Source organism: Eurosta solidaginis, chromosome 2, assembly GCF_040869045.1.
Source record: "Eurosta solidaginis isolate ZX-2024a chromosome 2, ASM4086904v1, whole genome shotgun sequence".
NCBI classification, from domain to species: Eukaryota; Metazoa; Arthropoda; class Insecta; order Diptera; family Tephritidae; genus Eurosta; species Eurosta solidaginis.
Genome location: NC_090320.1, coordinates 72,275,082 through 72,300,321, shown reverse-complemented (window position 1 = coordinate 72,300,321; position 25,240 = coordinate 72,275,082). Strand labels below are relative to the sequence as shown.

At 38.1% G+C, this 25,240-nt stretch overlaps 2 protein-coding genes across 2 annotated transcripts in view; one reads left to right on the top strand and one right to left on the bottom strand.

Moving 5' to 3' along the window:
• The window catches only part of LOC137239070 (transcription factor Adf-1-like), a 33,408-nt gene extending 21,492 nt beyond the window's left edge, over positions 1-11,916 (bottom strand). The window contains exon 1 of the mRNA XM_067763986.1: positions 11,792-11,916. Coding sequence (XP_067620087.1) covers positions 11,792-11,809 — 18 coding nt within the window. The 5' untranslated portion in view covers positions 11,810-11,916. The remainder of the gene's footprint in view (positions 1-11,791) is intronic.
• Positions 1-25,216, top strand: part of H2.0 (Homeodomain protein 2.0) — a 220,551-nt gene extending 195,335 nt beyond the window's left edge. Inside the window, exons 2-3 of the mRNA XM_067765702.1 lie at positions 21,354-21,955; positions 23,667-25,216. Of these exons, the coding sequence (XP_067621803.1) occupies positions 21,354-21,955; positions 23,667-23,921 (857 nt within the window). The 3' untranslated portion in view covers positions 23,922-25,216. The remainder of the gene's footprint in view (positions 1-21,353; positions 21,956-23,666) is intronic.
• The last annotated feature ends 24 nt before the right edge of the window (positions 25,217-25,240 follow it).

Sequence of the window (25,240 nt, the reverse complement as noted above, 5' to 3'; positions counted from 1 at the left end):
TGGGAGTTAAAGCTAAGACTCCGGCTTTCTCGGAGGTGCCAAAGGGAGATAAACTAAGACTCCGGCTTTTGCCGAGAAGATGAGTGATGTGGCAAAGAAATCACTGACTTTGGCGCTGGTTGATCGTAGCAGTCCTTTCGGACAAATGACTACTGAAAGGTGGAGATCTGTGGAAAGGGAGCTTATTAGCTTAATGCTTAAGATGATGCGGGAACAACCAAGTAAGCCCCTTCCAACCTTTGATTCGGGGGGATGGTATAATGGTGTGAAGATGATAACGTGCGACAACATCGCCAGCTTGCGGTGGCTGGAGGAAGTGGTTCCAAACCTCCAAAGGCAAGGTACGAACGCGCGCCTTGAGGTGGTGGATAAAGCGCAAATCCCCACGGTACCAAAAGTTAACGTATGGATACCATGTGTGATGAAGTCGGAGGATACACTGCGACTTCCGCAGAATCAGAATCCGAACATACCGACACAGGATTGGAAGGTACTTACTGTATCTCGGCCTACCGAGGATGGTCAGTTCTACATCTTCCAAATAAACAAGCAGGCGGAGGATATTTTGTACACGCAGCTTGGCAAAATGTCCTTTGGCACTGGCAAAATTTACATGCGACTCAGGAAAAGAAGTCCCGAAGATAAAAATCCTAACACGCTGGAAGTGGGCGAAGTCGAAAAGGACCTCAGAAGCCTAAGGGAAAAAAGACAGGTGGAGATCCCCGACGTCACCACGAACGTGCTAGAAGAGGACCAACCGCTAAATGGTGCTGTGACTCGCACAGAGGAACACACGGCACAACATTCACGAGGGGCTGAAGGGGGCCTCGAATACTCTAAACCAAAAGGGCAAGAGGAGGACGACGACGTCAAGACGAAGGTGCTGGAGGGGGACAAACAGCCCAATGGTGCTGCGAGTCCTACAGATAAACCTCCAACACAGTAAAGTGGCGTCGAGCGAACTCCTCCTAACCCTTGAGGAGGGTTCGTTTGACGTGGCGCTGATCCAGGAGCCGTGGCTCTCATCGGGAGGAAAGGTTTCTGGACTTAGCGCGCGCGGGTTTGGCGTTTACTACGCGTAAACGGAAGGACGGGTGCGAGCTGTAGTAATGGTAAGGAAACAGCTGCATTCATATATGCTGCCTAATTACACCACTGAGGATCTCGTAGCGGTGGCCGTTGAGCAAAAGAATAAGCAGGCATTTATCCTGGCGTCCTGCTACATGGCCCATGCTGCGGAGGTTCCACCGATGGAGTGCAAAAGGCTAGTACAGGAGGAAGGGCGCAAAGGGCGGTTGGTCATAGGCGCAGATGCAAATGCGCACCACAATGCGTGGGGAGGAGCAGATACGAACGAGAGAGGCGAATCTCTATTTTGTTACATCTTGCAAACCAATTTGCAGATAGCCAACAGTGGAAATGTTCCTACATACATTGGTCCAACATCCAGCAATGTTCTGGATATTACATTGAGCTCCGAGCGTGATATATCAAGGTATGATTGGATGGTTCTTGATAGACCATCCTTCTCCGACCATGCGTATATAAGCTTCAGCATCCCACTAAAGAGGGTAGAGAAGGGAGGAAGCTTTAGAAACCCTAGGGCAACGAATTGGACTAAATTCCAGAAACATGTAGAAACAAAACTGGGACAACCCAAAGAGGTTGCTATTGTAGAGGAACTGGAGGAGTCGAATGAATTCCTAACATGGACGCTTATGACTGCGTATAACAAAGCTTGCCCTCTAAGAAGATTCAGAGGAAAAGGAAAGCCGCCATGGTGGGGTAATGAGCTGAATCTTCTAAGAAGACAGGTAAAAGAAATGTTTAAACTCGCAAAGACCGCGGAAAGCGAAGCGTGTCGGGACGAGTACAGGGATCTACTGAGGATCTACAAGCGTGAAATTACCAGGGCGAAGAGAAACTCATGGAAAAGTTTCTGTACGGACATAGAGTGCTCCAGTGAAACAGCACGGTTGAAAAAAGTCCTAGCAAAGGGAAACATAGTCCAGGGACTAATAAAGAAAGAGAACGGGGAATGGTCACGTGATAGTGAGGAATCCCTTGAGGTGCTTCTGGATACACATTTCCCATCGGGAGACGGTTTAGAAGAACCAGCAGACATCACTCACACTTCGATCACGGAGCTAGTGGTGCCGGGCTTGGTGACCGATACCAAGATCGAGTGGGCAGTGAAGACGTTTTCTAAGTTTAAATCGCCGGGCCCAGATGGTATATTCCCGGCCATGCTACAAGTCTCAAGTAGGGCGGTCGTGGAATGGCTTAAAATAATATTCGATGGGTGCATAAGACTGAATCATGTACCGCACTCTTGGAGAACTGCTCGTGTAGCTTTTCTACCAAAGGCGGGGAAGATCGGTCACGTGTATCCCAAAGACTATAGACCCATTAGCTTAACATCATTTCTGCTCAAAACCTTTGAGAGGCTGATAGATGTGTACATAAAGTCCAACGTGGATGAAAAGCTGCTCTCCACAATACAGCATGCGTACACCAAAGGCAAGTCGGTAGACACCGCATTGCATAGGGTGGTAATAAGCATAGAGAAATCCCTGGAATATAAGGAGTATGCTCTAGGAGTCTTCTTGGACATTGCCGGGGCTTTCAATAATGTTGCAAAATGGGCGATTATGGATGGTCTTAATTACATTAAAGTACATCCTGCCTTAATCAGATGGATCGGCTGCATGTTAAATTGCAGAAAGATTACATCACAATGGGGATTGTACGAGGCCACGAAATCAGTGGACAGGGGCACGCCGCAGGGAGGGGTGCTATCACCTCTGCTGTGGACACTGGTCATCAACCAACTGCTCAGGCAATTCGATGAGGGACCCGTAAAACTTACGGCTTACGCAGATGACGTTGCAATTGTCATAAGTGGAAAATGCCTTCCAACGATTAGTTCTTTGATGGATCGGGCGCTTCGGGATATTCATACCTGGGCATCTAATGGCGGGCTGAAAGTCAATGCGGAGAAGACGGATATGGTCTTGTTTACAAAGAGGTACAAGGTCCCAAATTGGACCAGGTCTAAGTTAGGAGCGGTGACCTTACAGGAGCAACCTTGCACAAAATATCTAGGAATCATCCTAGACAGTAAGCTGTCATGGAAGCTCAACGTGGAGGAGAGGGTCAAGAAGGCCTCAACGGCACTCTATGCATGTAAAAGAATGCTGGGGTGTACGTGGGGCCTATCGCCCTCTCTTTCTCATTGGGTTTTTACAGCGATTGTAAGCCCTATTCTATACTATGGAGTTCTTGTTTGGTGGAAAGCCACACAAAAAACAACATACCTCAAAAAATTAGAGGGGGTATGCAGAGACTATCGATGCTTTGCATTACGGGAGCCCTGAAAACAACCCCGACGGCTGCACTGTATGCCATTCTGCACATTCCACCTGTAGACCTGGTAGCAAAGAACAAAGCGTTAACGACCGCAACCAGGCTCGATGCTTCGGGGCAGCTTGAGCGCCGACCATATGGCCATAGTAGTATAGCGTCATCAGTCACAAGACGAACAGACTACATGATTCCCTACCTGCACTTTGAGGGAGATCTTAAGGCCACAATAGAGGTGGACGGTTGGCGCAAGGGTGCGCAAATGGCGGACGAGGCGATACATGTGTACACCGATGGTTCCAAAATAGTGGAAGGAGTAGGGTCTGCGGTATACTGCGCTGATCCGGAAATAAGCAGATCCTACAGGCTGCCGGATTACTGTAGCGTTTTCCAAGCAGAAATATTAGCCGTAACCAAAGCAGTAGAAACCCTGGAAGAGAATAGCTTAAGCTGCAACCGTGTTAACTTTTATATTGACAGTCAAGCAGCAATTAAGGCAATAATCTCACATAGCACAGCATCTAAATGCGTGTTAGAGTGTAAGCAGTCTCTGGAGAGAATCGGGACAGGGAGAAGCATACATCTATATTGGGTCCCAGGGCATATGGGAATAGATGGGAATGAAAAAGCGGACGAATTAGCTAAAAAGGGCGCATCCCTTGAAGCTTGCTCCGTAGACTCCCCAATTAGATTGGGCGAGATTAAGCGAAGGCGAGAGGTGCACATGATCGACCAAGCAGGAAAGGCGTGGGTTCAAGCGCGGGGCTGTAAAGTGTCGAAGATTATGTGTAGGTCTTACAACCTTAGATTAACGCAGTTGCTTCTATCATTAAAAAGAGAGGACTGTAGACTCATAACGGGTATTCTGACTGGACACTGCCTTCTGGCGTCACATGCCCTTAAATTAGGCTTGGTCAGTGATAGCAGGTGTAGGAAGTGCGGGTTGGAGGAGGAAACGATCGAGCACGTTCTGTGCTCGTGCCCTGCACTTGCCAGGCTAAGACTCCAGCTATTAGGAGTGATACAGCTGTCAGATCTAGAAGCAGCAAGTGGCTTAAGTCCTAGGAAGCTTCTTGTATTTGCCAAGAGGACGGAGTTATTTTATAACATAGGTCCTGGTTTTTGATAGGGTTTTTCAGTTTGGTCGTTAAAACAAACTTCTGGTAACACTACGGACTCAATCAGTCTATGTGAGGTCCTCATGGACCGGCCAGTTCAACCTACCTAGCTATAATATATATACAATACAGAGTAATGTACATACATTTACCTTAAAGGACAAACGCTCTAACCGACATTTTTCGAAATGTTTTTAACATTTTCGAATCTATAAATATATATGGGGTATTCCAACACATTTCGACCAATTTTGAACCCGACCCATTTAGAATTGGCTGAAAGTTTTTCTTCTTTTTCTAGCTTACGAAAGACGTTTTTCAGAATTTTTTCAAATTTTTTCATCCAACTCAAAAAAAGTTATGAATTTTTAAAAAAACACTGTTTTTGTTTTCAAAATGCTATAACTTTTTCAAAAATTGACCGTTTGGGATCTTTTTTTTTTTTAATTTGTTTTTAAATATACTTTTCGGAAAAATACAAAAAAATGTTTAAAGTTTTTTTTTAATTTTTCAGTTTTTCGAGATTTTTCGAATTTCGCCATTTTTTTTCCTCATAAAAAACTTCAATCAATTCTGCAATCATCCCAACTAATCCCGGAGTGGGCCGATTTTTTTTATATTTTTTTTTATTTAATTGAAAAAAAAAATTTCAAAAATAAAAAATTTTTTTTTTATCAATTTTATTTATATAACAAAAAAATGTAAGAAAATGATTTTTAAGTATTCTTTTCTTTATATATTATGATAATCTACGATTAAAATAACCAGGATTAATGACTGACACAGTAAACATGTAAGTTTTACCATAATATATAAAGAAAAGAATACTTAAAAATCATTTTCTTACATTTTTTGTTATATGAATAAAATTGATAAAAAAAAATTTAATTTTTGAAATTTTTTTTTCAATTAAATAAAAAAAATATAAAAAAAAATAGGCCCACTCCGGGATTAGTGGGGATGATTGCAGAATTGACTGAAGTTTTTTATGAGAAAAAAATGGCGAAATTCGAAAAATCTCGAAAAACTGAAAAATTACAAAAAAAAACTTTAAAAATTCTTTTGTATTTTTTTCCGAAAAGTACATTTAAAAACAAATTTAAAAAAAAAAAGATCCCAAACGGTCAATTTTTGAAAAAGTTATAGCATTTTGAAAACAAAAACGGTGTTATTTTAAAAATTCATAACTTTTTTTGAGTTGGATGAAAAAATTTGAAAAAATTCTGAAAAACGTCTTTCGTAAGCTAGAAAAAGAAGAAAAACTTTCAGCCAATTCTATAGGGGTCGGGTTCAAAATTGGTCGAAATGGGATGGAATACCCCATATATAGAAATTCAGTATTTTAAACAAGTGCTCATGTGAGTTAGAGCCTTTGAAAATTGACGTAAACCAAAAAAAAAAACAACGAAGGCATAAAAGGGATTTTAAAAATTAGTGTGGAGCAAGAAAAGGAATAATGGAAGCTAGCAAGAAGCAAGATTATTAAAATAAAATAAAATATGCAAGGCAAACAAAATGCGGGTAACCTTTCATCAAACATAAGTAAAGGCTGCAACCTAAAAAGTTAGTAGGATATATATTGCAAAAATAAAACAAAAATTTATTACAAATTACAAAAATGTTCAATGCAAACAAAAAAGCGGAATTATTTTATATAAAGTGTGGGTAACATTTCACCATTGAGCTGTAGCTTAAGAAGAAAGTGGGAGCTCACGTTGGGTATATAATATTAGGTTTCGCCCGAAGTTAGACATCCTTACTTGTTCGATGAAAATGCATATATGTAAGTTGTTGCTTAGCTGGAACTGCTTTTTGCTTAATGTACGCAAACATTTTTAAAGCAATTTTTAATTTTAATTTCGTCGAACTTTTTCATTCCAATGTAGTTTTGTTGGATGGAGTTTTATATCTTTATGACACGACTTTATTTTATTGTAATTTTTGTGTATTTTTCCTCAATTTTTTGACGCCCTCCCTCCTAATACGAGGACTGGTGTGTGTAAACGAACGAAAAACAAGTAACACACAATCTAGTTAAAAACAAGTAAGGAAGGCTAAGTTTGGGTGTAATCGAACATTACATACTCAGCTTAGAGCTTTGGAGACAAAATAAGGGAAAATCAACATGCAGGAAAATTAACCTAGGGTAACCCTGGAATGTGTTTGTATGACATGGGTATCAAATGGAAGGTATTAAAGAGTATTTTAAAAGGGAGTGGGCCATAGTTCTATAGGTGGACGCCATTTCGTGATATCGCCATAAAAGTGGACCAGGGGCGACTCCAGAATGCGCTTGTACGATATGGGTATCAAATGAAAGGTGTTAATGAGTATTTTAAAAGGGGGTGGGCCTTAGTTCTATAGGTGGACGCCTTTTCGAGATATCGCCATAAAGGTGAACCAGGGGTGACTCTAGAATGCGTTGTACGATATGGGTATTTTAAAAGGAAGTGGGTCTTAGTTCTATATGTGGACGCCATTTTGGGATATCGCCATAAAGGTGGACCAGGGGTGACTCTAGAATGCGTTTAAAAGGGATTGTGCCTTAGTTCTATATGTGGACGCCTTTTCGAGATATAGCCATAAAGGTGAACCAGGGGTGACTCTGGAATGTGTTTGTACGATACGGGTGTCAAATGAAAGGTGTTAATGAGTATTTTAAAAGGAAGTGGGCCTTAGTTCTATAGGTGGACGCCATTTCGGGATATCGCCATAAAGGTGGACCAGGGGTGACTCTGGAATGTTTTTGTACGATATGGGTATCAAATTAAAGGTATTAATGAGTGTTTTAAAAGGGAGTGGCCCTTAGTTGTATATGTAAAGGCGTTTTCGAGATACCGAAAAAATTGTGGATCAGGGTAACACAGAACATCATCTGTCGGGTACCGCTAATTTATTTATATATGTAATACCACGAACAGTATTCCTGCCAAGATTCCAAGGGCTTTTGATATCGCCCTGCAAAACTTTTTCATTTTCTTCTACTTAATATGGTAGGTGCACACCCATTTTACAAAGTTTTTTCTAAAGTCATATTTTTTTTTTAAACCAATCCAATTACAATGTTTCATCCTTTTTTCATATTTGGTATAGTATAATAGCATTTTTTTCATTTTTCGTAATTTTCATTATCGAAAAAGTGGGCGTGGTTATAGTCGGATGTCGGCCATTTTTTATACCAAAATAAAGTGAGTTCAGATAAGTACGTGAACTGAGTTTAGTAAAGATATATCGAATTTTGCTCAAGTATTCGTGTTAACGGCCGAATGGAAGGACAGTGTGTACAAACTGGACGTGGCTTCAACCGATTTCACCCATTTTCACAGAAAACAGTTATCGTCATAGAATCTCTGCCCCTACCAAATTTCTCAGGGATTGGTAAATTTTTGTTCGACTTATGGCATTAAAAGTATTCTAGACAAATTAAATGAAAAAGGGCGGAGCCACGCCCATTTTGAAATTTTCTTTTATTTTTGTATTTTGTTGAACCATATCATTACTGGAGTTGAATGTTGACATAATTTACTTACATACTGTAAAGATATAAAAATTTTTGCTAAAATTTATAAAAAAAAATTTTTTAAAAAGGGGGCGTGTTCGTCATCCGATTTTGCTAATTGAATATACATATTTAGCTCACATATAGTAAGAGTTGTAACGATCCTGCCAAATTTCATCATGATATCTCTCTTTAAAGTGGGCAGTGCCACGCCCATTGTCCAAAATTTTACTAATTTTCTATTTTGCGTCATAAGGTGAACCCACCTACCAAATTTCATCGCTTTATCCGTCTTTGGTAATGAATTATCACACTTTTTCGGTTTTTCGAAATTTTTGATATCGAAAAAGTGGGCGTGGTTGTAGTCCGATTTCGTTCATTTTAAACAGCGATCTGAGATGAGTGCCCAGGAACTTACGTACCAAATTTCATCAAGATACCTCAAAATTTACTCAAGTTATCGTGTTAACGGACAGACGGACGGACGGACGGACATGGGTCAATCAAATTTTTTTACGATACTGATGATTTTGATATATGGAAGTCCATATCTATCTCGATTCCTTTACACCTGTGCAACCAACCGTTATCCAATGAAAGTTAATATACTCTAAGTACAAAGCACGCTGAGTATAACAAGTAAAGGTGTCTAAGTTCGGGTGTAACCGAACATTATATACTCAGCGTGAGCTTCAATTGTACATTTCATTTCAGATAAATTACTTTTCTACATAACACGTGGCACCACCCGTTTAAAAAAAAAATGTGTCCCCATTTCCTCTCACAATAAAACTTAATAAGTGAAATATCATTGATTCAAAACTATTTTTTGCTAAGTTATAGCTTATTATTTTCGTCTACGACCCTTTTGAAAATCTTTTATATAAAAGTGGGCGTGATCTTTAACCAATCTCGTCCTTTTTTTCTAGAAATATTTCCTGCTATAGGGAAAATTTTTGTACCCAATTTTATTACGATCCGTTAATTTTTCTTCGAGGTTGGCTCCTGAAGCATAGAAAATGACTTACTTACTTAATTGGCGTTTAACCGTTTAAACGGTTATGGCCGTCCAACAAGGCGCGCCAGTCGTTCCTTCTCTCTGCCAACCGGCGCCAATTGGTCACACTAAGGGAGATTAAATCGTTTTCCACCTGGTCCTTCCAACGGAGTGGCGGCCGCCATCTACCTCTGCTTCCATAGGCGGGTTCCGATAGAAACACTTTCTTGGCCGGAGCGTCATCTTTCATTGGCATAACATGGCCTAGCCAGCGCAGCCGCTGCGTTTTAATTCGCTGGACTATGTGGATGTCTGCGTAGAGCTCGTACAGCTCATTGTTAAATCTTCTTCGGTACTCGCCATCGCCAACGCATAGAAGTCCATAAATCTTTCGAAGAACTTTTCTCTCGAACACTTCCAGAGCCCCTTCATCTGCTGTTGTTATGGTCCATGCTTCTGCCCCATAAAGCAGGACGGGTACGATAAGTGACTTGTAGAGTATGATTTTCGTTTACCGAGAGAGGACTTTACTTTTAATTGCCTACCTAGTCCAAAGTAGCATTTATTGGTAAGAGTGATTCTTCGCTGTATTTCAGAGCTGATGTTGTTGCCAGTGTTGATGCTGGTTCCCAAAATGGAACATAGAAGCATAGAAAATTGCTTAGTCATAAAAGGGGCGGTGCCTCGCCCATTTTTTTAATTTGAAGTTTTTTCCTATTTATTATTATAAATCCACTTGGGAAATGAAATACCATTGATATAAAGCTCTTTTTTCAAAGATATGGCTTATTTATTCGTCTACGACCCTTTTAAATATCTTTAATAAAAGTGGGCGTGGTCCTTAACCGATTTCGTTAATTTTTCTTCAAAGCATTCCTTTTAGAATAGGCAACCTCTCTGCTGAATTTTGTTAGGAGAGGTTTAACGATTTTTGTTTTATGATTAATAATATTTGTAAAATTGATTTTATCACAAGTGGGCGGTGCCACCCCCATTAAAATTTTTTTTTTTTAATTTTTATCAAGAGTGTCAATATCAGTCCACATGTCAAATTTCAACATTCTAGGTGTATTATTTACCAAATAATCAGGTTTTTTTTTGTTTTCCAAAATATTATATACATATATAAAAAGTGGGCGTCGTTACATCCGTATCGCTCATTTTCAATACCAATCTATTCTGGGTCCATATAAGCTCGTGTACCAAATTTGGTGGAGATATCTCAATATTTACTCAAGTTATCGTGTTAGCGGACGGACGGATGGACGAACCCGTGTCAATCAAATTTTTTTTCGATATTGATGATTTTGATATATGGAAGTCTATAGCTATCTCGATTCCTTTATAGCTGTGCAACCAACCGTTATCCAATCAAAGCTAATATATATACTACACTAAGCGAGCCGGACTTTTCGATTTGTATAAAGAGCACGCCACTGCTTCCATACTTATATCCACCACATCTCTATTATATTTGTATATATGTGCATATGTACATTCATATATGTAAAAAATGTCAGTACGGCTCTCCCAAAATATTTAAGCGCCATTGCGCCGTACTGTGCGACCTCAGTGCTCAGTTGGTCAAATTGATAATTTATTATTGTCTTGGAATTTCTGGTATTTTAAAAAACCATTAGCAGCTAAGTAATTAATATTGAATTCTTATCAACAAAAAAAAGACGCCCTTGAATGGAGCATATTCTTGCATTTTTGCACTCAATCCTGTTAAAGTGTACCACCTGCCTTGTATGCACTTGCTCCTATGAAGCAAGCACAATCCGCTAAAAAATTAAGCTGCTATTATCTGTCATAGTAAATTCTGCAAGAAAAACAATTAAGTTTTCCCAAAATAATTTGTAAAACAAAATATAATAGAAAAAAATAGAAAAAAAAAAATATATACAGCATTAACGATTAAGAGAGAAAAGGACAGTCTTTTTCATTGAAAAAGAGAGTCCGACATATCAAATTTGTTTGAGTGAGAGGTATAATCTTGGCACAAACACCGGAAAGGATCGTTAAGTTCGAAATTCATTTACATTGTTTTAAAAGAGGTTTGTAGCGTCTCGTAGTTCGGCAGGGAACACTAAAGTTCACTTCGTTCAGAAGAAATGGGCTTGAAACCGATCCATTCAGTATTTTTGTCATAAATATTTAGCTAAACATTTCCCTTCGACTAGGAAGAGTTAGAAGATTGATAAGTTTTAAATGATTAGTCTAAGGTGGAAGATTAAATAAAGAGTGCCATTTAAAATTCCTTCAGGCAAATAGTGAAAACTGGTTTGTATTGATTCGAGCCAGTCAGTAGAGACTTGAAAACGCGGATTTCAGACTATTGAGCCATATTCTAATATCGGTCTAACCAGTGTTGTGAAGAGGGGTTTCGTAACGTAGGGGTCGCTTAACTCTTTAGGTCACCTTTTCACAAATTTTAAATCACCTTTAACTCTTTGTTCGCAAGTACGCAGTAAAATCAGTCAGAACCTGTCGGGCAGTGTCTGCACGATAGTCCAAGCATGGTCTCCATGTCTCAGTTTTCTTAACTAAGTGCAACGGCCTAGACCAGTTGATACTCGTCGGACGACATATGCCTGCCTCCATTATATACTCTAACTCCTTTTTAGTGGCATCAATCTAATCGGGAGGAAGACGCCTCTGTCGAGCAAATACCGTTGACCAGATGTAACTTTTTCGAACAGCGTGCCTCATGCTGCTTTCAGATCAGCAAACAAAGGTGAAAACTTTGTTAATTTAAATTTTTAGAAATGAAACAAAAATGTTTAAAGCGTTTTTGGCAAATAAATTTCTTACTTTGACTGAAATTTTCATATTTGTGATCTGCCCCAGCCCAGCTCATAATTTAGTGACTACTTTTGTGAAACGGGACACGCGAGACAGCTTACAGAATAGCAAATTGCCTCAGCACTTATTTTCACACCAAATAGTCTCTGATAGTGACTAGAGATGGCTTACTGAATTCAGCTGTTAGTAACATTTACCGATGACGATGGCGATGATGCGCTGATAGAATTTACTAGCACCGCCGCATTGGTTCCACCTTCACGTGCATTGGAGTTAAGAAATTCTTCCACGTTTGACACCAATTGTACGGTCAAATTCTGAGGGTAGATCCTGTGAAATTTGAACATATTTTAATTTTAATAAAAAACGATTACATTTTTACTACCAAAAATTCAGCCACCCGATTTGCAATGGATTTACGAATAAACATTTCACTGACGGCAGATTGGTTTCTAGCATGGAAAAAGTCCATCCATTTGGAGTTGGCGATGGTGGAACTGCGATTAATATTACTGATCATGTTGTATGCGTAAATAATAGTAGCCGTGTTTTTTTACAAGCGTATACGTTTACGTTTGCCTGTAAAAAAACGCTTATCCTCGCTAAGATAATGCTTAGGAGATCCATCTAGCGACAGTGGTTAAATAACTTGCTACAGAACAGGATGTACCTAAAATCGGGGAAACAAACCCCTGGTGGCCATAATGTATAACATATTGCAGCATCGGTTGCCATGAATAGTGGATACACACCATTTTTAGAGGTGAAACATAGACACATATTTCAGTTACATCTGAGTATAATGCGTATTGAAATTTAGTAGTACAAATGTTATGCGCAGCAATTTCAGAGGTGTATTTAAAGTTTGACGCTTAGCAGCCCATATAAAGTTTAAGCGTAAACGTCTATAGTGTAAAAAAAAAAAACGCAGCTAATATATCTAATAATGAAAATTATTATTAAACATGTCTCAGTGCAATTTTTGCAGAATTGACACTGGTCAGCCGTTTGATCGTAAGGGGTTTCAAGACGTCAAAGCTGAAGGCTACGGTCTGCAAAGAAAAAGCCACCTCGTGACACTACTTCCAAGCTAAAGTGAAGCGTCCGATGCCTTCCAGGAACGCGTAGTCGCGGATATTTTTAAAATTTTTGGCGCTTTTAGCTGTACTCTGTCAGGTTCGCAGTTGACCCAGGGCATATATGCCTACTATCTGGACGTTGACTGTGCTAGTAGTTCTCAAATACTGTGAGGAAAGATGTCAGTAAATATAACTCATCTTGGTTAGCTGAGTTTCGCGGGTCCTAGCAGTCTAACCAGTTTCCCACAGAGCATTCGACATTTTTGTAAGAATCTGCTTCTTTGAGACTCAGTTGTTTCATCGAAATAGGGTTCTAATGCTTCGGAGGTTCTCGATGAAGAAATGTCCTCTACTAGCAGCATACATATATGCCCTGCCCAGTTTTTTCAGCAAGATTCCCGATTTTTTAAGCGCCCACTAAATTTGCAATAATTTTTCCAACCAATAAAATAATGGAAGATTTATTTTAGTTGAGAAACCTCATAATCTGTTCAATTGTCAGGTAGTTAATATGGCGACAGGCAACTGACAATGGAATTACCTTATTTCTTATACCATGGATCTGCCAAGTTAAAGAATATGGCGGTAAGTTATTTGGTATTATATCAATACATTTGCTTCAAGTGAATCTATAAGCCGAAAAATCTTAAAATCCATAAATTTGCATTAAATGGGTGCTAACTCCTGGCAGTTCGTTACTAAGTTATAAAGTTTGCTCCTTGAATCTTGCTACGCCGATCTTAATCACCCTGATTTCCTAAAATAATGCTCTTTACCATATGGTTCTGTTGATTTTGTTGTTATTGCTTTGATGATGATATAATGCTATTTGATTTGCTTATGTGGCGCTGATGTGTGGCAGCCGCTATTCCAAAGCACAGGCAGATCTTATCAAATTTACCACCAACCGGCGCCTCATCTATCAGAGTTCGCGATCTGTGCATATTTAGCTGATTTTATTTGTATTTTACTCTCGCTCACTCACCAAGTGCAGGTGAATGATGTTGATGATGATGATGTTGATGATGATGATGTTGAGTATTGGTTAATTCGAATATTTTGTTTGTTTATTTGTTCCAATTGTCTGCAGATTTGTGTCGGAACAATTAATTACCAACTCAAATTGATCGATAATACTTTGCTGTGATTTAAATACCTTTAGAGGAATTCATTACGAATGTGATATAGTATGTACATATGTATGTATATTCAAGAGTATGCGTAAGAGAGACACATATACGTATGTATATAATTTATTTTATTTCATTTAAATTTCGATTTAACGCAATCGTTCTGATCTTTATTTTACTCTTTGAAGTTTGTTTATTTTTCCAAGCGACCACAAAATTCGCTTAACGCATATGTAAGCACATACAGTGGACCCTCGGTTAACGTACACAATTGGTTCTAGCATCTTGCTCGTTATGCAAAACGTTCGTTAAGCAAAACCATTATTCCTATAAGAATCAATGTAAACTAAAATAATGCGTTCCAGGTCGAAAAAAAATACAGTCTTATATGTTTCAATTTGAATTTTTATTGAAAGAAACCTAGTACCTAGCATTATTAATCTACATTAAGCAAAAAACTGTCTAGAGTCGTTTGTTTCTGACGTCCCTTCAAAATTTGTTCAAAATGGGACACAGCATTATCGTTGAATAATTCTGTTGCACGTACTGCCGCTGTCTGACTGGGGTGATGCTTTTTAACGTATGATGTCACAAACTCCCATGCTTTGAGCATTTCTCTGATTGCACTAGACGGTTGCTGTTCTTCGGTTATCTCCTCGTCTGATAAAGTTTGCTTCTTAACATCTTGTTGTAAATCACATTGCAATTCTATAAGCTCGTCGGTAGTCAGATCTTCACTGTGCTCTGCCACAAGTTCAGCGATGTCATTTCCATCCACCTCTAGCCCAATACGGTCAGCCGAAAATATTATTTCGTTGGTTATTGGATCCGTAGATACTGCGTCGAGTCCTTCAAATGTGCATTCGGCAAAGCGGTCGGGCCAAAGATTTTTCCAGGAAGATTCGAGTGTTCTCTTAGTAACGCCTTTCCATGCCTTATCAATAATTTTGAGACAGGCAACAATGTGGAAGTGATCTTTCCAAAACTCTTTTAGAGTAAGATTTGTTTTTTCAGTCACGTCAAAGCAATGCTGGAAAAGTTCTTTTGTGTAAAGCTTCTTGAAGTTAGAAATCACTTGCTGATCCATGGGCTGAAGCAATGGGGTTGTATTAGGTGGCAAAAAGTGAATTTTGATGAATTTAAACTCTTCAATGAGTTCATCTTGTAAACTTGGTGGATGTGAAGGAGCGTTATCCATAATAAGCAGGACACGAAGAGGCAAATCCATCTCAATCAAATATTTCAGCACAGAGGGGCCAAAAACATTATTGATCCACTCAGTAAAAAGAACACGTGTCACCCAAGCTTTACTGTTCGACTTCCACATGACATTTAGCTTACTCTTGTCAACATTATGCTTTTTGAAGGCACGTGGATTCTCTGAATGATAGACAAGTAGCGGCTTTATTTTCAAGTCGCCACTTGCATTGGAACAAAAAAGCAGAGTAAGGCGGTCTTTCATTGGCTTATGGCCGGGCATTGCTTTCTCCTCTACTGTTATGTAAGTTCGCTTGGGCATCTTTTTCCAAAAAAGACCCGTTTCGTCGCAATTAAACACCTGCTGGGGCAAGTAACCCTCAGTATCCACAAGCTTCTTGAATTCGCCTACATAACTCTCGGCAGCCTTAGCGTCTGAGCTTCACCATGCCTTATAACGCTATGAATACCAGTACGTTTTTTGAAATTCTCGAACCACCCCTTACTTGCTTTGAAGTCTTCCCTTCTTGCTGTTGATGTTCCTGGCGACTTTTCAATCAGAGTAGTGAATATCGTTTTAGCCTTCTCACAAATTATATTCTGCGAAATTGTGTCAGCTTGCATTTGCTTTTCGTTAATCCATATCAAAAGCAATCTTTCAACATCATCGAGAATTTGTGGTCGTTGCGAAGAAACTCTTGATACTCCCTTTGAAGCGTTTAGCACCTCAAGCTTGTCCTGATTCTTGAGGATAGTAGAAATCGTTGATTTCGACAAGTTGAACGCACGTCCTAAATCAGCCACACCCAAACCTCCTTTATGTTTTTGAATGATCTTGAGTTTCATTTCAATAGTTATTTTGGTCCTTGTATTTTGCTCCTTTTCCGAATTTTTTTTTGAGGGCATTTTATGTTAGTTATTTTGCAATTTTTATAAAAGCAAAATTAAAAATAAAAAATTTGTATGTTTCAACACGTCTTGTTAATTTTACGAACAATTCTGCACTAAAATAAAACAAAATTCTGAACTATGAAGCAAAAGCTAAACGCAGACAGCCCAATAATGTGAATTCGGGGTTTCCCCTGTTTAGGTTGTTATGCGAGACTTCGTTCGTAAAGCGAAACTTTTTTCCCAAAAAAATGTATTCGTTATGCGAAATGTTCGTTATGCGGGGCGTTCATTAACCGAGGGTCCACTGTATATAACTTGTAAAGTTCTCGCAGATGAAAAGAAACCATTAACATCTTTAATTTATTACCTTCGATTGATTACCGCACCAAGGTGATTAATTAAATTAAATTATCAACGCAATTGTTAAATTAGTTTTATTACGTGCGTAATGTGGAATAACTTTTCTTAAATTCAATATTTTTATGATTTTCCTTAAAGGAGCCTGGCAGTTGTTGTTGTTGTAGCGATAAGGTTGCTCCCCGAAGGCTCTGGGGAGTGTTATCGATGTAATGGTCCTTTGCCGGATACAGATCCGGCACGCTTCGGTACCACAGCACCATTAAGGTGCTAGCCCGACCATCTCGGGAACAATTAATGTGGCCACATTAAAACTTCAGGCCATCCCCTCCCTCCCCACCCCCAAGTTCCATGAGGAGCTTGGGGTCGCCAGAGCCTCGTCTGTTAGTGAAACAGGATTCACCGCGGATAGGTGAGGTTGACAATTGAGTTTGGAGAAGCTATATATTGCGCTGGCAACCTGAAGGGTTGCGCTACACAGCCCCTTGAATCTGGTTTTTTAGTCGCCTCTTACGACAGGTATACCTACCGCGGGAATATTCTGACCCCCTAACCCGAACGGCAAAAGCATTTGACATTGTATGACAGGCCGTGCAACAGAAGGTGCATAATTATCAAGAATTTCCTAAAATTCGTTACAATACGTATCTACTGCCAGGCTCCAACCCTTCTGTAATTTCAAACACATAATACTTACATACCAGAATAGAAAGCGACCTATGAAAAAAATCGCCGCTAGGTGGCGCAAGGATCGAGATATTCAAAAAACTCATATTTGGGGTTCGATTTGGCTCATATTTGGAACACATAATACATGCAAGAATAGAAAGCGACCTATCAAAAAAATCGCCGCTAGGTAGCGCAAGGATCGAGATATTCACAAAAATCGTATTTGTGGACCGATTTGGCTCATATTTGGAACACATAATACATACAAGAATAAAAAGCGGCCTATGATGTCCGATTTGACTCATATTTCGAACACATATTACATACAGTCTGGTAGAAGTGACATCAAAATATTTTGGAGTTGGAGGGGGACAGGCATACGTGGCGCAGAGTCGAGTAGAGTCTTTGGAAGGATTATGTGTTGAGGACTTAGATTGTAACAAATTGTCAGGAAAGAGTCCTTGTAATAATGAGTCACTAAATGAACTAAATAGAATGAGAAATAATAGGCACTTAAATAAAGACTAAAAGCTTGAAAATAAAATAATTTAAAAAAAATATTTAAGTTAAACTGTTTTATTGAAAACAAGACTTGCAAGAAGTAATAATAATACAAAAATCTAGAAAAGAATGAGGTAGGTCCTAGGTACTAGTCATCACACTCTTCATCAATCTAAGGCGTTGATCAGACAATTAAATAAAAACGTTGGACGCGTCAAATTTCTATTGATAGTCATATATAAGAGCAACTGAACCTTAATCCGGTTATGCTACGCCTCACATTTTTAGAAATTTCACGCGCCCAACGCTTTTGTTTAATTGTCTGATCAACGCCCCAGATTGATGAAGAGTATGATTACTAGTACCTAGGATCTACCTAATTATTTTCTAGCTTTTAGTATTATTATTATTTCATGTAAGTATTGTTTTCAATAAAACCGTTTAACTTAAATATGTTTTTTTTTAATTATTTTATTTGAAAGATAAATCATCGAATCGAATGTTAACTTCATGTGCCCGGGTGATAAAACTTACGTAGGCTGCCGGAAGTTTACATTTGTAGCCATCATACAACTGCTTATAACAAAGTTGATGTTTAAGAAAAAAATACTTGTTTGTTAATTGTTTTACTTTTCGAGGTGTGCTACTAAAGTTTTTATTTAAAAAACGAATTTAATTTTAATACCAGTTTTTCCAGTGCGAGTTTAAACTACAGGTAAAAATGTGGCCAATTTAATTTTGCCACTTTGACTATTTATCTTTTCTTTTTCTTCTCATCCTCATTAAAGCGCCTAAAGTTCGGGATTACAGTGCGGACAACGTTGTTTTAATGCCGCTTCGATAGCCAAACGTGTTTGTTTCGTTCTGTCGTGTGAAGCTTTCTCCTCATACTGGTTGCGTACGGAAGGTTTTACCACCTCTTGGGCCCATGCCAAGCGCCTACTCTCCAGGTTTTTTGCATCGACCAGTAGCTCCCAAGCGCTAGACAATATTCAATGCTGCATGGTACTGTGGGAGGGCTCTCTTATTACCTCTGATCCGTACTATTTTCCACTCTCCTTCTCTGATAGACGTTCTATGCCGTACCTCGATGATTTTCTGCTTATTTTTCTCTCCGAGCTTGACGCATCGCGTGTAGCGCGTTTGTCTGCTCGCGCTTATGACTTTTCTCCGTCTCTCCTCATTGTCAACGGAAGGTATCGGGAAATCATCCAATCCAAAAGGGCCTGAGACCTAGTTGAAACAATTTTATGCACTTAATCGACTTGAATAGATAATTAGGAAGCTACTAAAACCCTCGGGCCCTGGCTTTTCTGCACCATTTTTATCATTTGACTTTTTTCCAAATTTACTACAAGTGCACACTACCGGGCACACAAGGGATTAGCCCTTTGAATGATCACAAAATTATATTTTATTATACACACTGAGCAGAGCTCACAGAGTATATTAACTTTGTTCGCATAACGGTAATCCGTAACGGCATAAACTAATCGAGATAGATATAGACTTCTATATATCAAAATGATCTGGGCGAAAAAAGAAATTCATTTAGCCATGTCCGTCCGTCCGTCTGTCCGTCGTAAACATGATAATGAGTAAATTTTGAGGTATCTTGATGAAATTTGCTATGTAGGTTCCTGGGAGCTCATCTCAGATCGAACGAAATCGGACTGCAAACACGCCCACTTTTTCGATATCGAAAATTTCGAAAAACAGAAAAAGTGCGATAATTCATTACCAAAGACGGATAAAGTGATGCAACTTGGTAGGTGCGTTGACCTTATGACGCAAAATAGAAAACTAGCAAAATTTTGAACAATAGGCGTGGCACCGCCCACTTTTAAAAGAAGGTAATTTAAAAGTTTTGCAAGCTTTAATTTCGCAGTCGTTGAAGATATTATGATGAAATTTGGCAGGCCCGTTATTCCTATTACTATATGTGCGCTGAATAAAAATTAGCAAAATCGGATAACGAACACGCTCACTTAAAAAAAAAAATTTTTTAAAGTAAAATTTTAACAAAAAATTTAATATCTTTACAGTATATAAATAAATTATGTCAACATTCAACTCCAGTAATGATATGTTGCAACAAAATGCAAAAATAAAAGACAATTTCAAAATCGGCATAGCTCCGCCCTTTTTCATTTAATTCGTCTAGAACACTTAAGGCCATAAGTCGAACAAAAATTTACCAATCCTTGTCAAATTTGGTAGGTGGATTACTTCTATGACGATAACCGATTTCTGTTAAAATGGGCGAAATCGGTTGAAGCCACGCCCAGTTTTTATACACAGTCGGCCGTCTGTCCTTCCGCTCGGCCATTAACACGATAACTTGAGCAAAAATCAATATATCTTTACTAAATTTAGTTCACGTACTTATCTGAACTCACTTTATCTTGCTATAAAAATAGCCGAAATCCGAATATGACCACGCCCACTTTTTCGATATCGAAAATTACAAAAATTGAAAAAATACCATAATTCTGTAACAAATATGAAAAAAGAGACGAAACATGGTAGTTGGATTGGTTTATTGACGCAAAATATAACTTTAGAAAAAACTTTGTAAAATGGGTGGACACCTACCATATTCAGTAGAAGAAAATGAAAAAGTTTTGAAGGACGAAATCAAAAGCCCTTGGAATACTGTTCGTGGTATGACATATATAAATAAATTAGCGGTACCCGACAGATGATGTTCTGGGACACCCTGATCCACATTTTGTCTGATATCTCGAAAACGCCTTCACATATACAACTAAGGGCCACTCCCTTTTAAAACCCTCATTAATACCTTTAATTTGAAACCCATATCGTACAAACACATTCCAGGATTACCCTAGGTTCAGAAGAAGCGTTATGTTAAATTTCATCACAATACATTTCTTGGAATGAATGTTGTAGCAAAAAAGTAAAGGTGTCTAAGTTCGGGTGTAACCGAACATTATATACTCAGCGTGTGCTTCAATTGTACATTTCATTTCAGATAAATTACTTTTCTACATAACACGTGGCACCGCCCGTTAAAAAAAAAATGTTTCCCCATTTCCTCTTACAATAAAACTTGATAAGCGAAATATCATTGATTCAAAACTAATTTTTGCTAAGTTATATCTTATTATTTTTGTCTACGACCCTTTTAAAATCTTTTATATAAAAGTGGGCGTGGTTATCATCCGATTTCGCTTTTCAATACCAATCTATTTTGGTTCCAGATAAGTTCGTTTAACAAATTTGGCGAAGATATCTCAATATTTACTCAAGTTATCGTGTTAACGGACAGACGGACGGACGGACATGGCTCAATCAAATTTTTTTTTCGGCGCTGATGATTTTGATATATGGAAGTCTATATCTATCTCGATTCCTTTATACCTGTACAACCTGCCGTTATCCAATGAAAGTGAATATACTCTGTGTGCAAAGTACGCTGAGTATGAAAAGCATGTGACTATGACTCCCCGGACGGGCAGGCTGACGGGTGGACCGATGAATGCATAAGCAATGCCAATTTCTTTTTCGATTGACTAAAATCGTCTATCAAAAGAAAATCTCCAAACTCTACCTTAGACCAAGTTGATAGAGCCCACCGAAAAAATGGGGTTTTTTGTTGTATAGTCCGCCAAAACTTCTCTCTGGTCCACCCATGAAATGCTATATGCACAAATTGAAAAATATGTTTCAAAATACTTAAAATTCACGTTTAATAATGAGAACTAACTCTGTTCTTAATTACAGTTCCTCAACATCCAGCGTATCCCGCCTTGACAACTACAGCTCTTCTGCGTTTTCAACAACACCAAAAATCCGGTGCATCCCATTCACAAATATTTACTGCTCCTCAAGGATTATTGAGCAATATGAGCGGTAACGGTACAACCGTTAATTTTGGCTTTAAATCTTTCCACAATACACAAAGCTTCATTGCAACACCTCCGTTCTCTACACGTTTTCCTGCTTTAAAAACGCATGCGCAACATCTTCTGGAGATTTCAATGAGCACAACCAACCTGATCAATCACCATCGGCCTCTTCATTCTCACATTGCCCAAAATTCTAACACCTCACCAAGTGTTCTATGCAGTAATACCGCAACGCAAATGCAATTACCAGCAGCAAACAGTGGCAATAATACTTGTATAAATATAAGTAACAACAATAGTAACGGAACTAGTGGTGCTGCCAATAATGGCAGCGGTAAGCGGAAGCGTTCATGGTCGAGAGCCGTGTTCAGTAATTTGCAACGAAAAGGACTCGAAATACAATTTCAGCAACAAAAATACATTACCAAGCCAGATCGTCGAAAGCTGGCGGCACGCTTGAATCTCACCGATGCTCAGGTTAGTCATCTTTAGTTGACTTCATCCATTTTTTTTTATCTTTCAAGAACAAGAAAGGGTATTAGAACATTGGTTCTTTGTCGAAAAATTCAAGTGACAAGAAGAAAAAGCAATTGACAGTACCAGGATAGATCAAGTCTTTCTCCATTTACCTCTAAGAAGGTCAAGGACGTACTTCTCTTCCAATTTGTATCGTGCTCCTTTTGATATTTTCCAGATGGAAACCTACATGCTGATCTACAGAATGACAGATGCAACGCCTATCAATTTTCACTGAGAAGCTGCTCATGACAGAAATACACTCGGAGTTTTTTCCAAGCAACTGCCGAGGGGTTTCCGCCTTTGGAAAAACTCTCGCGAAGTGCGATGTGTAAATAGATGTACGTCTAGAAAACTAATATTTTTATGTTAGCTGAGCTAGCTTAAGCCCACTTGCAGAACAGAAAGTTATTTTTTTAATTCAGAGTTAATTTAAACTATGTATGAGTTTGTGGGGTTAATGTTGGATTTTTGTTTAATGTCAATTACTGTTTTGACATTTATTATGAAACATTTTCAGTGATTTGCATCAGATGGCGCAAAGCTGGTAAAACCAAGTTGGTAAGGAGGAATAGAAGTAGCAATTTATCAGTCAAACAAACCACCGCTGTGTAGCTAAATGATTAGCGCAGCGGACCTTAAGCGTACTGACGAGGAAGGCTTAGCAATCTCCGTAATGGATCTATCTGTCGAGCTATATCTGAAATTGCTATCTATTTTCCAAATTAAATAATAATTTTTCAATTATACAAAAATTAAAAAACAAAAATTATCATTAAAATTATTGTTTAGGCCTTGAGATTGAACTCGAAACAGGATTCCTTTATCAATAGGGTGATAAAAAAAATTATTTTATTTTGTTTTATTTATTCTAACAAATTTTCATATTTTGTTTTTTTTATTTATATTTTTTTTTAATTTTATTTAATTTTACTTTAGTTTGATTGAGTTTCTTTTATTTTTTCTTTGTTTTCCTTTTATTACTTCATATAAATCTAACCAAATAATGTACAAAAATGTTACAAAAAGAAACAAATTTCAACTCAGACCTGAATACGTAACCACATGCTTCGTATTTGAGTCGCTCATATCAACTATACCACGTACCTTATTCCCACATTAAGCTACAGTATAGCGACTACGCTTACACATTCTGTAATTCTTCATACAGTAAACCAAAAGCACACTACGCCTACACTTACACATTCTCCAGTCTCCATACAGTACAATACAATACACCACGCTATGGCTCCATTTACATTGAACATATATCCCCGATATAGAATACCTCTTAAAAACCCTACAACCTACACCTCACGCTTACAATCAGGATTCCCCCATACCGTGAGCAAAGCTGTTTATACACCAAAAACTTGATGTATGCTCGCATTTTAGTGTTGCTTTGTCCGAGACTTGAATCCTGGGCTTATTTTTAAAAGGTAATTAAATTTTATTTGTAAGAAAAAAATTCGAAAATTGAGTTAAATTGTAAGCAGTTTTAACTAATTTTTCTCTCTGTTTCCTTAATAAAAAATGTACCAACTTCTACCAATGTTTTCATATTTCGTTTACAAGTTCATGAAAGCTAAAAATCCATCGGCTCAGCCGAAGACATTAATATCTTTACTTGTTTTTTGGTTTTTATTCATGCTTCTTCTAAACTAATATTCAGGTGAAGGTTTGGTTCCAGAATCGTCGTATGAAATGGCGTCACACGCGTGAGAATCTGAAAAGTGGGCAAGAGAAACAAATGTCCTTGGCTACCAGTGGTTGTCCAACTGTGACGGGTACAGCGTCAAATTCCAAGAAGGACAGTAACAGTCAGAAACTCTTTCACGAAAATCACGCCTTGGATGGATATTCTAGTGATGATCCATCTTGCGGCGAATTGAGCGATAATGAGGATGATATCGATGTGGTTCAATGATCGTATAAGCATATGAATATGAATATAAGAAACAAATTATTTATCTCTAATTTATTATTGAATTGTATTTCTATGTAAAATATTTCTTAATTGTAATTTTGATTAAATCTTAGGAGTAATTGCACCCTGAAAATGGAGATGTATTCCTTGTGACACATACTTCCAGTTGTAAGTCTAGTTGCATATAGAAAAGTTGTACCCTAAGAATTTCGAATACACCCTCCAAATCTGGAGTTAGGTGACAAAAAGCCACTTTTCATAGACGGAGGCATGTATTGGCATATAACTTGATATCTCTTTATACGACAAACAGATTTTTCATATAGTTAAAAATAGTACTTTTTTGTGTTTTTAAGGATGTACACCTCTTAGTTTTATTGACAGAAATATTTGAGAAAGAGTCCGCAATAATCCGAAAACTTTCCTGATAGACAGCTGAGAATTATCTCAGTTCCCAGTTTATCACTATCACTTATAAATAATGTATGTTCTCAAAACACTTCTAAATTTTATTCAATTTGTGGGAACGTTATCAGAACTCGCACTGTTACAGAGTAGAGAAAACTCTAAAACTAAGCGATTTTTGTTTTTAAAACTTTTATTCATATGAGGTGTAGCAATTTAGTTCCAGGTATATGTCAATAAAGAGAATATTTCACATACATATATGTAGGCAGCAGCTAAGAGCAGAATTTATTACTCACACGTACATAACTATACGTACGTACTATAACTAGAAGACAAAACGTGAAGATCAGAAGAAATAAATAAGCAGCTGGTCGCGAAAAGTCTAGACCTTAGTAGAAATGGGTGAACGGGGTATCCGAGAGTATAAGAGCAGCGCTAGCTGAGGAATAATCAATCATTTTGATTTTAACACGCTTTTAGTGAAGTACGCCAGTAGGTATTGTAATTGTAAAGTACTACTACTACAGAGGAATTGTAAATAAAGGAGATATTGCTATACTGAATATTTGAGTTATTTGTTCGACAGTTCAGCGATTCGAATGATAGCAGAAGTGCAAAATAGTCAGGAATTCCATAAAAATCGTTACAATGTGATCCAAACGATGAGATTTGGACCCCAACACCAGAATGTGAGGGTCTTTTAGAAACTTTTAGTGTGCGTTTTCTGTATACTCGACTAGACCCAAAATTTTATGTATATCTCTAAAAAAAATTAAGCTCAATTTATTGTGTTACACATGTAATTAATTAGTATTGTACGGTAGAAAAACCTAATACTGATTAAATATATACATAAGTGCCTATTATTTATTTATTTATTTTTTTAATTTGTTATGCCTAACATATGTGTA